At 41.1% G+C, this 12,775-nt stretch overlaps 1 protein-coding gene across 1 annotated transcript in view; it reads right to left on the minus strand.

Moving 5' to 3' along the window:
- Positions 1-995: 995 nt before the first annotated feature.
- The window catches only part of LOC126405418 (NLR family CARD domain-containing protein 3-like), a 15,206-nt gene continuing 3,426 nt past the window's right edge, over positions 996-12,775 (minus strand). Inside the window, exons 4-12 of the mRNA XM_050069147.1 lie at positions 10,760-10,888; positions 10,396-10,515; positions 10,127-10,290; positions 8,126-9,415; positions 7,555-8,023; positions 6,087-6,263; positions 4,688-4,861; positions 1,890-1,936; positions 996-1,558 (exon numbers count right to left, since the gene is read on the minus strand). Of these exons, the coding sequence (XP_049925104.1) occupies positions 1,041-1,558; positions 1,890-1,936; positions 4,688-4,861; positions 6,087-6,263; positions 7,555-8,023; positions 8,126-9,415; positions 10,127-10,290; positions 10,396-10,515; positions 10,760-10,888 (3,088 nt within the window). The 3' untranslated portion in view covers positions 996-1,040. The remainder of the gene's footprint in view (positions 1,559-1,889; positions 1,937-4,687; positions 4,862-6,086; positions 6,264-7,554; positions 8,024-8,125; positions 9,416-10,126; positions 10,291-10,395; positions 10,516-10,759; positions 10,889-12,775) is intronic.

The following is a 12,775-nucleotide window of genomic DNA, read 5'->3' on the forward strand; positions in this document are numbered from 1 at the left end:
TATCCAGAGAAGGAGAGGGGCGGAGGGAGCGGAGCTGTGGAAACTACACAGTTGTTTTACGTGCAGCACTGTCATCTGCTCATTTCGTTTGTGTTAGTGGAATTATTAACCAGACTCTTCCACGTCCATGCCAAATTTGTAGGGCTGTAGTCTCCTGGTCGACTAGTCTATATTTGGTCGCTATGCTCTCGTCCGACCAAATTCTCATTAGTCGAATAATCGCCGTGTTACTTTCATAAGGAGAAAAGTGCTACATCAACAGCTTTCCAGGATTAATCCATTATTTCCTGCAGCGGGGGGACAGGCTAAGTTACCTGTGAAAATGGGAGTGTTTTCAAAAGCTGAAACCATTTCCCTCAGTGGAAACAAAGCTTGTATTTTAACTGATTCAAATCTGGTGGTTGAGGGTCAAAGGTCAAAGTCACTGTGGTCTCGTGTCTCTCTCATTCTTGTTCATGCTGTATCTCAAGAAGGCTTTGAGGGAATTTCTTCAAATTTGGCACAAACATTCACTTGGACTCAACGATGAACTTATTAGAATTTAGTGGTCAAAGGTCAAGGTCACTATGACCTCACAAAACATGTTTTTGGCCATAACTCAAGAATAAATGAACACTATGCACTAACATTTAATACAAGTGTCTAATAAGACAAAATGATGAAGTGTTGATATTTTATATCCAAAAGGTCAAAGGTCACCTCCACTGTGACATCATAATGTTTTCTGCCCACTATTCAACACCACATCTTATGAAAAACAACAAAAGGGGAGACTTTTGATCAGATACTGAACTGGTGACACTAATCTTGGGTGTCCACCTTGAAACTATGCTGAGTGTATAAAACTGCTGCCAGGTTGAAGATGTGTGTGAAGCATCCATGTTTTAGAATATGTCGCGTTGTTGCAACAAGATCCGTAGTTAAAGCACTGTCTTCTGTCATGATGACATATGAGTCTGGACAGACATGGATGTGAACTGCGACTTGACAGGTTCACAGAGGCATAGAACTGCAAGGTGGTAATTGCAGTCTTTAGAAGACTAACACAGAGACAGTGATGTATTGTACGGTACATAAAAACCAGGGTAGAGTGCCTCTGTGAATCTGTGGTGGAAAGTGTGCAGGTGGACTAAGCTTTCAGAAGTAACTTTGTAGAAAGACAGAGTGCCTCTTGGCCAGTCCAGATACACTCCTACTCTGGGTGATGTGATGGCAATTGGTATGTTGGTCTCTCTCCAGTCATGCAATACCTTGTAGTTAGGACCAAAACAGCTGACACACCATGACTTGTCATTGTATCCGAGCCAGCTTTCATAGGAACCAGTTCTGTTGATTCCTTTGTATGCCACACCGATGAAAGCTCCACCAGCCATATCTACCTCCAAGTAGGAGCACCCAGTCAGACACTCTCGACACAACACCTGATCTTGTAAGTAAAATCGTTCAGGATGATCAGGATAAGGATGCCATTCTTCTGTATGTGAGACCTGTCCACTCTGTTCACACAGAGACAGGCGTTTGTGTGCTGTGTTTGGGTCCAATGTGGGCCGGAATAAATCTGCAGGTAGAGACGCAGTGAAAGATTATAATATTGTGTGAAATGTTTATCACTTTCTTTCTTCGGTAAAGTCATCCACTTTTTTTCCCTGAAAGCTTTTTCTCATGTGAAAGTGTAAAAAGACAAATAATAAAGCATGCTGATCCACTGTACAACTAAGGAAGATGATGTTATGTTGAATGGTTTCTGTCTGAGGGAATGGATTTATTGCCAGCACTGCACTGTAAGACTTGTGTACTTTTACTGCTGATACTTTGATACAAAATTTTATTAATAATACCTCTGTACTTTTACTGATAATTTACTAATTTAATCAGACATCATTACTCACATTTCCTCGGCCCAGAGATTAACCTGTGTTCACCTCCATGGTCCACTCTGTAGAAAAAAAACAACAGACAGTCTGAAAGTCAAGTAAACTCATTGTTAGGAGAGGGCACTTAAGTGACATGCTTTTATAATTCAATCTAACGATGGATGGATTACTGAACAGGACGACCAGGTACAGGCCCAGGGGCCCAAAGTGACAGGGGCCCCCTGGCCTTTACCTACAAAATGTCACTTGAATTAATACATACTAACCAGGTAAAGACTCAAACTGACCACAAGGAGACACAAAACAACCACAAGTGTGTGTCTTGCACGTATGTGTGAAAGGTGGTCGTGCCCTTTGCACCTTACAGTTATGTCAGTACACATCAGTATCACTCAGCCCTGTCTTCTAGAAATTCCGTTTGTATACAACTAATCTGAAAGAGCACATATGTTTTAAGGGAAAGTAATGCTGAACGAATTATGTTTTCTATTACTACAATGAGGAAATACTGCTCATTAGTGTATCTGGCCAGTCACAAAAATGTTTATCCCAACACATCAGCAAAAAGTTCACTGACAACATATTTTTAAGTTATTTTCTACTGTAATTAGCAATCTTGCAATAGTGTTCAGTTTTTTGCTTTTTTTTTTTTTTTTTACCCTTTTAATTAACATTTAACTAAACTTAACCAAAGTGCATTTGTTGCCTAAACCCAAGACAAGTCTGTGTCATTTCAGTTTCATTAAAATGTAACTGAAATCACAATCTTTCCCTAAACTTCAAACAAAGTGCTTTTGTTGCCTAAACCACAGACAGGAGTCTGGACGTGAGCCTAGGCTTCTGGCATCAAGGTGCTGTACTTTGTGCGCCCACCATCTTCCTCAATCACTTCCTTCTAAAGTATCAGTAATACATAAATGTATGTCTCTTTACCTGGAAAAAAAAAATGTCACAAACCATAACTCAGGCGGCAATTATGTTGCCACAACAATGTCATTACGAAAGCAGTTCAATAACATATATTGACTGACCATCCCCCTGTGTCAGCATGAAATGGTTTGGTCCTTCCTTAGCACACTGACTGTGCCTAGTAGCAGTCAGCAGTTGCGCTAGAACGCTACAGTCATCATCATGCAACCTAGGCTAGTACTATAAGAAAATCTGATTTTCACAAAAGGAAAGAGAGAAAGGAGAGAGAGGAGAGGCAAAAGAAAGGGTGTTAATATGTGACCCAGTTTTTCTCCAAGAAAGGTGGGTAGCCTATAGTCTGTGAGTGGTAGAAATGAACCTGTTAGCTTAATGTCTATAGTGAAATAAGCTAGCTACAGACTAGTGTTAGCCTACATTTCACTCCTTTTAACCTACATTTAATCAGTGTAGGTAAATGTTTAGCAAGATATTCATATTAAATCAGTTGTCCCTGCCCCTTTTACCAGACTCAACAACAGATGAGTCAGAAGCAGCAGCCCTGTCTCCCCATAACTTTACCCCTCCCCGTCCCAATGAAGAAGGTGAGCAACATTGTGCTGAATAACATGCCAGTTAGCATCATTGCAGGGAGTCTGTCTCTTGCTCATTTTTACCATTGCAAAAATGAAAAGGAAGTATTTTTTAATGACAGAAATTCAAATTATTTTTCCACATAATGATTATTATGAAACAAAAATAGCCTACAACTGTCTGTACTGGATGCTGGACAGTTGGAAACATTAAGTAGCCTAACTCAGCACCTCCATAAGGCCTTTTAATATAATTTTCCATTTCAACTTTATTTTCTTGTTGGCATATATGTGCAGCTAAGTTAAAAAAAAATCTGCTGTTTTCATTATTTTGAGATGATGATCTTAATTTATTTTGATTGAAAAGTTAATGTATATTTAAGGTTTTTTTTAAGTCTTTCATTAATGTTAAGAGAATTTTCCATTTTGGGATTTTACAATAAAAATTACATTTAAACTGTAAAAGATACATTTAAACTGTAAAAACCGTAAAAGGTGCTTAAAAGTCTTTAGCACATGTTTTATAGCGGCTTTTAATCTTGCATCAAATAGTGAATTGCATACTGTGTGCAGACTGTTGCATGTACAACTCACTAGCAGTAAATATTGTACTGGTAGCATTGAACTACAAGAAGCAAGACAGTTGCAAGCCTTCAAAGTTAAAATTAAGTAAATGGTTAATGGTTCAGTTAGGTCCTAGAGATGTGGTGACAACAGTTGCGCAGGGGGGGCCCAATGTGATTTTTTTTCATGTGGCCCAAAATTCCTGATGGTGCCCCTGATTTGAGGCTACAAACTGACACCCAATACTTGTTGCTGTGGACGGGCATGACGTGCTACAAATCAAAGCTGAGCTGGCCTCACCTGTTTTCAGCGCTCCAATGATGCTTCAGTGAGGTGTCAACCAATCAGATATTTTGGTTTAGCTGTGTTATTTAGCTTAGTTAGCTGATCCTATGCTAGCTGTCTGTGCATTGTGGCGCACACAGGGATGAAATGGGGTGGGAAAATGCAATGCTTATACATTGATAAAACATCTATTTTTAACCAAGTACAAACTTAAGAACATGTTCACTCGAGATACTTTGTGGCAAGTAGCAGACACATACAAGCCTGTGGCGATGTAACTATATCAACGAACGCTTGAGCAAATACTTCAACAGCGACTCAGCGATGACGTAGCTGGTCACGCTGTTGCGTTGTCACTCATAATGTGAACACAGCATTAGGAAGCGCTAATCATAACCAATGATTATTAGAGCTCATTCTGGAACCAGATTTGCCCACTTTGTAACTCTTTTAAGTGCAACTTACCTGAGAGTGTCCAGTGTCCAGTGTGGATCCTTGAGCCCAGCAGATAGCAGTGTCACTCCTGAGTCTCCTGGATGATTATAGCTCAGGTCCAGCTCTCTTAGATGTGAGGGGTTGGAGTTCAGAGCTGAGGCCAGAGAAACACAGCCATCCTCTGTGATCAGACAGCCTGACAGCCTGAATGGAGTTAAAGGAAACATATTATACTCAGGTTCATGCTTTGTATTTTAGGTTTCTACTAGAACACGTTTGCATGCCTCATTGTTCAAAAAACACTTTTTTTCTTACACTGTCCGCCTTAATATACGTGTTTTCACCCTCTGTCTGAAACACTCCATTATAGCACCTGGCCCTTTAAACTCCCCTCCCATAAAAGCCGTCTCTGATTGCAAAGTGGAAAAAGTAAAAATCTCCTAGAAAAACTTGTAAACCAAGATCTTCACAACCCGACATGTTCCAGCCAGAAAAATTATCTAAAACGTGGGACAAATTACCAACATCGGCAAACAACATTGCGTGTTTCTGTTAGCATGTGGCTATGTGCAGCTACTTATTGGTCGCTAGCCCAACACATCAAATATGATACTTACATTACAGGATGTACTCACATAATTTATGTCATTGCTCCTACATGTTTGTATCCTAAGTTTTGTATGTATGCTCTCATTGACCTCTTGTGTTGCCACCAGATTTTGCACCTTCAAACATTTTACACTAACATTTCCTCCTTACATAGACAGTAACAAAGGTTCCACTTTAACAGATCAGTTAAGTGGCTAGAGTGAACTTCTCCTTGCACTTCTCTCTTGCCTGATGGGATGGCCAGTAGTGATTCTTTTGTTGCAAAGTGAACACCAGAGGAACATTTAAAGGTGATGCCAAACTTACCTCAGAGTCTCTAGTTTACATTTTGGACTCTGCAGTCCAGCAGACAGGAGTGTCGCTCCAGAGCTCCTTAGGTCGTTGTTGCTCAGGTCCAGCTCTTTCAGGGACATGTCAGAACTGAAAGCTGATGCAAGTGACTCACAAGACTTCTCTGTGACTCCACACTGATTGAGTCTGAAAAAACAAGTACTTAGTTTTAATGTGTTTTCTGTACTTGAGAAGATTAAAAAAAAAAGCTACATTTCAAGAAAAAGTATTTACCTCAGAGCCTCCAGTGAAGGATCTGACCTCTCCAGCAGAGCAGACAACCACTCCACTCCTGAATCCCTCAGCTCGTTGTTGCTCAGATCCAGCTCTCTAACACTAGAGGAACTGGAGCTGAGAGTTGATGCCAGCGTTTTACAGCTCTCTCCTGACAACTTGCATTGCTTTAATCTAAGTGTAAAGAGAGGTCTCTCATTTAACATTTTTATACAATGTTAAACACAAATAAAGAACACATTAAAGAGTGTCTGACCTTAAGTTACTCAATTTACAGTTCACACTCTGGAGTCCAGCAGACAGCAGCTTCACTCCTGAATCCTGAAGCTCATTGTTACTCAGGTCCAGCTCTCTCAGATGGGAGGGATTGGAGCTCAGGGCTGAAGCCACGACATCACAAACATCTTCAGTTTTGAGTCCACAGCCAGAGAGTCTGTTGATACAAAATTCAGCTTGATTTATCCACAGAAGGCTAATGAAAATACAAAATATTTCATACTAAAATGTAAAAAGGGAGCAGAACCATAGAAAGTGTGACAAATAATGACCATGCAGCCAATGTATATTTGTGGCTCAGCAGCTGGGATGTATACCAATATGAATTATAGTTCTGCAAAATCATAACCGTAAAACAATGGCTGCATTTACATGCACACTAATATTCCAGTATTATTCAGAATATGACAATATCCTGAATTTCATGTGCATCACAAATACAATATATTCTGTTTGAATATTCCAGGCCTGTCTCTGCATGAAGCAGTTCCTGATTAAGACATGTTGGATATGCTGATATTAGTCAAATTTTAGGAGCAATTTGGACAAGCATACAGCGCATTCAGAATATGTGCCACACCTGAGGTTTTTACCACAATTTGCGACACATGGCCTCTTGCCTGTTCACAATCAGCTCTGTGCGTTGGTACATGCTAACAAACCACCTTGCCAACAGATTGCAAGGCTGGTGTAGAAATAAATGCCCAAAAGACATTTCTGGTCAGAGAAAGAAACACACCTGTCTTTTAAATGTTATGAAAGATTTGGATATCAACCGAATTTTGGATATGATGTTTGAAAGAATGAAAGACAGAGGCTGTTTGTACGGTCAAACAAATCAAACATATAAACAGGTACATATAAACAGGTACTGTGCATTCTGGTATAATTATTTGCATTACTATTTGTTTTTCCTTCAGATAAATCTGATAATTGTTGCTTGGTCTCTTTACTCATTTATTTGTCCACACACCTTCTCATTCTACATATACATAGAGGTATACTGGTGGCTTTACAGCCTACATTTGGTGGCTTTACAGCCTACATTTTATTTAATTTAGAGAGTCTAATAGAGTCATATATTATTGATTATCTCTGATTCCCACAGTCAATTTGGTCGTTGCGACAGTGCAATGCAACACCACTGGCGCTAGGTGGCGCCACGAATCCTATCTGTTACCTCTTAAAATGTTTCTCATTTTTATCATGAGTATAGTTCACCAAAGTTGCCAGAGGGCAAAATATTACCTCAGTCCCCAGCAGGACGACTCTGTCTGGTTTTGACACTTACACTACTGTCTGTTCTAAATAAATGAAAACAAACGGATCCATATACATTTTTTTCCCCATTGTACAGAACCTACATGGAGCCATGACCTCTGTGTACTGTTACATGCTTAACTCTGATTTAACTGAATGTGAAGTCTTAATAACAGTAAAACACTTACTGAGCATTTGTGCAGTTTCTCACCACTGGTACCAGTCTCCTACGCCCTTCATCCAATGTGTTGAAAGTCCTGAGGTCAAACTTATCCAGTACTTTCTCTGACATCAGCAGTTTGTAGGCCAGAGTAGAGCACTGAACTGCGGAGAGTTTCTGCTTTGATCTGTTCTCAGACTCCAGGAGCTCTTGAATTTCCTGGTCTACTGAGTGGTCGTTCATTTCTGTCAAGCAGTGGGAGAGGTTGATACATCTCTCTGTTGAGGCTGCCTTCCTTTGAACCATTTTTAGTGTGCGGATGTGTTTTTTAATGGATTCTGGTCTTGACTTTTGGACAATCAGGCCTCCTAAAGCACGCTGATTAGACTCGATTGTGAGTCCATGAAGGAAGCGGACAAATAGATCGAGATGACCGTTCCTGCTCTCCAAAGCCTTTTCCAAAGCTCCCTCCAAAAGCTCATGTAAAGACAGACTGCCTGTGCTTTCAGTGTGTGATATTTCTGGCATGGCTCTCTTGAATAACTTATTTGCAATAAGTTCTGATGGTACAGGGGGAGTGGAATCTCGTTTGAGGAAACTCTTCATGGCATTTATGTTCTGAGTTGCGTAACAGTGGTAAGCATAGACAGCAGCAAGAAACTCCTGAATGCTTAGATGGACAAAGCAGTAGACCATCTTCTTGAAGAGTACACACTCTTCTTTAAAGATAGCTGTGCACACTCCGGAGTACAATGCAGCATCATTCACATAAAGCCCACACTCCTCAAGGTCTTCTTTGTAGAACATGAGGTTACCTTTTTCCAGATGTTCAAAGGCTAGCCTCCCCAGCTTCAGAAGAACTTCCTTGTCGGTCTTTATCAGCTCCTGTTGATTCATCTCAGCTTTCCCATATTTATTATTCTTCCTCTGTGTTTGAACCATCAGGAAGTGTGCGTACATCTCAGTCAGGGTCTTGGGTAGCTCTCCTGTATTTGTACTCTGCATGTACTCAAACACTGTGGCAATCATCCAGCAGAAAACTGGGATGTGGCACATGATCTGGAGGCTCTTCAGTGCCCTGATGTGTGAGATGATTTTTCCAGCTTGCTCGTCATCACAAAATCTTTTCTTGAAGTAGTCCTCCTTCTGAGGGTCAGTAAAGCCTCGTACCTCTGTCACCCTGTGGATGTACTGAGGAGGGATCAGATTGGCTGCTGCAGGTCTGCAGGTTATCCAGAGTAGAGCAGAGGGCAGCAGTTTCCCTTTGATCAGGCTTGTCAGCAGTTTATCTACTGTGGATATTTGTGTGACATTGGACACATGCTCATTGCATTTGAAATTCAGCGTAAGTCTGCTTTCATCAAGGCCATCCAGGATGAATGCAACTTTCCACATAGTAAGCATCTCCACCGTGAGTTTTTCTAGTGATGGATGGAAAAGGCTTAGCAGGCCCAGCAGGCTGTACTTTGCACCTTTGATCAAGTTCAACTCACGAAATGGAAGAGCAAACAAGATCTTCACTGTATGGTTTGCTTTCCCTTCTACCCAGTCGAGGATGACTTTCTGTGCACAAACTGTTTTTCCACTGCCAGCGATGCCTTTGGTCAAGACCTTTAGACATTCGTTTTGTCCAGTTAAGGGCTTAAAGATGTCATTGCAGTTGATTGCTGTGCCACAGAAGGTTTTTAGGGTGAATACTGTTTCAAGCTGCCACACCTCATGTTGAGTATTAATCCACTCACACTCCCCCTCTGTGATGTAGAGCTCTGTGTAAATGGTGCTCAGATGGATCCCACTTTTTTCTTCAGCACTTCCTTCCATGACATATTCAAACTTCTTTTTAAGATTGATCCGATGTTTGTTTAAAGCCTCCTGCACATCGTCAGTCACTGAAAAATGCATCAAAAAGAAAAAGTAGAATTACAGTCACAAGCGAAGTGAAGGAAGCAATGTTATGTCTTTACAAAAATAAAAGAACTACAGGAGGAAGCATTCAAGTCTTGTCCACATGTCTACGGATATTTTTGACAACTACTCTTTCCCTCAACATTTTTGCCTCACATCCATGCAAGTTTTAGGTCACATAGGCAGATTTTTGAAAATGCCAACTAAGGTGCAGATTCTTCAAAACTCCAGTTTCTGTGTATCCATATGGATAGTTTATTGAAAATGATGATGTCATCACCTCATTTCGGACATGCCAATTCTTGCAACAACAATGGCGGACTACCAGAGAGCAGTAAAATCAAGTTGTCCGTCACGTCTTGCTTTGCCAAAGCACCTTGGTCCAATAACTACTGCTATCTTTTGTGTTTTAAGTGACTAGTGTGGAAGGAAAATGAGCATGATGATCTTCTCTGGTGATAAAGTCTTGTTTACTAAAAACTGTGTGTATATATATAAATATATATACATATATGTTTTCAGAAATACATCAGCATACATCTTGACAAGAAGTTATAGTTCAGTCGAACTTCCACGACTGCAAGCTTGCTGTGTCCTCACTCACATTGGTAACATTGAAATGATGTAGTTTTGGCTACAAATAATAAATATTCTGCAGAATTTAAAACTTCATGCTTTATGGATTCTGGTCTTACCAATTTCAGAGTCTTTTCTAAAAGCTTGACTGGGTGGTTGTTGTACATGGACAGCTGGAATTGTCTCACTGTTGAAAGCAAGAGGGATTCCCATGGACTGGTCACTTATAGACAGATGGCTCAGTGTTGGGGAGTCAGGTCTCTGGCTCTGATAGAGCTGGTCTCTGGAGTAAATCAGCAAAACGTTTTTGTGCCCAAATTCTAATATCTTTTATCATAACATTAACAAAATCATATTTGATCAATTTTATATCAGTATTCAAACTTACTTTGAATCAGAGCCACTTTGCTCCTTCTTGAAGACAAGAGGAAGTCCCTTGGACTCGTCACTCCTCATGGACAGACAGCTAGGTGTTGGAGACAGTGGCCTCTGTTTTTGACTTTTGGGCCTGTAAATCAAAAAATCCAGAAGAATTGCTCATGTCACTATAGTAGCTACCAGAACTAGTACAGTATACTGAGCAGGCGTTGCAGTTCCCCAGATTGTACTTTTTGCACTTTAAGGGTGTTTAGTTAGCCCATGTGAGATGGGGTGTTGTGTGGCACAATAAAAATAATGTCATTATCTCATCGCTTTAACCCTAAGTAAAAATGATTTCCTAGGGTCATCGTCATGATCATTTGTCAGCTTACTTGGAGTCAGCTGAGTCCACTGGTAGTGGCTTGTTGCTTAAATATGGAGGCTCATCTCTGGACCTGTCAGTCTTCACAGACACACAGCTGGCTGTTGGAGAATTAGGACGCTGGTCCTTCAACTCTCGTCTGCAGTCATCACAGAGTTCAAAGTTCAACAAAAGAAAACTGGCTGCACTGGGTGGTTCCCCGTTTCTCATAACAGTACATGATAAAAGAAATAGATCAAATGACATCAACATCAAATCTAGCAAAGTCAAACTTGAATTAAATTGCATAATTGTGTCTGCTTCAACAACAAATCTGCTCTGGAAATCACCTGTCCTGTGTTGTTCTTTGAAAAAAAATCAGAAACCAAAGTGAAGACATTTACTGTATATTTTGGAATATGTGTTTCCACTCAGTGTAAGCTACATGTGGCAGCACTCTCTGATTCCTACTGTCTAACACTGACACTCTCAGGTTCCCTATCTCTGATTCCTACTGTCTAACACTGACACTCTCAGGTTCCCTACAGTGTGACATCGGCTCTCTCTGGTGTCCTGAAGTGTAAGCCTCTTTCACACAGAGCGCAATTTTCGTGGCGCCCACCACGGGGTAGGGCGCAGAGCAATCGGAGAGCAAGGCGGGCAAGACAGGATTTGGGGAAGTACAGGCTCGTTCAGGAGCTACAGCTCCAAGGTGACCGCTTCCGGGTCTACTTCAGGCTCTTCTCTGCTATTGGACGCGCCGAGGTGTCGTCACAGCGCGTTGCGGTGAAATTAAAAAATGTTCAATTCGAGCGCAGGCTGGTGGCGCGCAGACGCTGCGGCATGCGCCATCTCGCGCGCCGCTCAGCTTGGTGGAAGAGCGGTGCGCTCTTGCGCCGCGGTAGCACATACACAATGAATGGGTTCGTCGGCGGAGGTCTGCGCTTTGCGCGCTCTGTGTGAAAAGGGCTTTACGCTCTCATTTCCTTCATGGTAACAACGGCACTCTCTCATTCTTTACAATCTAACGATGGCTTAGCAACAGTACTACACTCTGTTGTTTTCTACAGCGTAACACCAGCACTCTTTCAGTCCTTTCGGTGTTAACGCCAACACTTTCTGAATTGCTATGGTATAACAGCAGCATTCTCTCGTTACCTAAAATTTAACAACAGCACTCTCCAGTTCTCTACGCTGCACCAACAGAACTCTCTGGATACATAATGTTTGACGACAAAAAGAGATAACTAAATGTCAGTTTCGTTGGACTTTAAGTTTTGCTTTTGCTGTTTTCCCTGTTTGCATTCCCATACTTCATGATGCATTATAGTAATGTGATTATTTTTTCAGTGAAAAGTTGTGGAAGGATGTATGCTGAGAGTTGAATGTTTATAAGTTGTGTTTCTTTGTGTACAGTGAACAGACAGGTTCAACAAGTTGTATTAGACTGGCACAGAGACTGGCCTCAGTGGGGTTTTTTTATGTGTTGAGTACAGAAGTGTGAGCGTTTAGAGTTGTTTAAAAGCACCTTTGATTGTATGGAGCCTTTGAAGTAAATTCAGTTTGGTTGAACTGAATAAGTATCTTGAGCAACACTGCTCACACACAAATTGAAGTGCAGATCAATCTCCACCAGATTTAACATGTAAGTGAAACATTATCCATTCAGATCTGTCCTATAATTAAGTCTGCCAAGTTTTTAGTAAACAAGGGCTTTTTGATTTGGCTAAAAAACAACTGTTTTGAGTGTAAACATTGAAGAAGACATGAGGAAAACAACCAGAAATGGGCATGTCTGGTTAGTTTGGAGTTCAAGCTAGCAACCTAAGATCTGAGCTCCTTGACTGCAAACATTATACCCTGGAAATCCAGAGTTCTCGCGAGAGCACAATTTGAATTTGCTCAGCAAGTCACTCTGGTAATCAGTAATGATGCTCATTACCCATGCCCTTGGAGCCGAGCTGCACCAATCACATCGATGTATCTGATATAGGCGGGCCAGAGGCGAGCTAAACAGATGACGACAGCGCTGCGACGACGAAGTCCG

This window comes from Epinephelus moara, chromosome 18 (assembly GCF_006386435.1).
Source record: "Epinephelus moara isolate mb chromosome 18, YSFRI_EMoa_1.0, whole genome shotgun sequence".
Lineage (NCBI taxonomy): Eukaryota > Metazoa > Chordata > Actinopteri > Perciformes > Serranidae > Epinephelus > Epinephelus moara.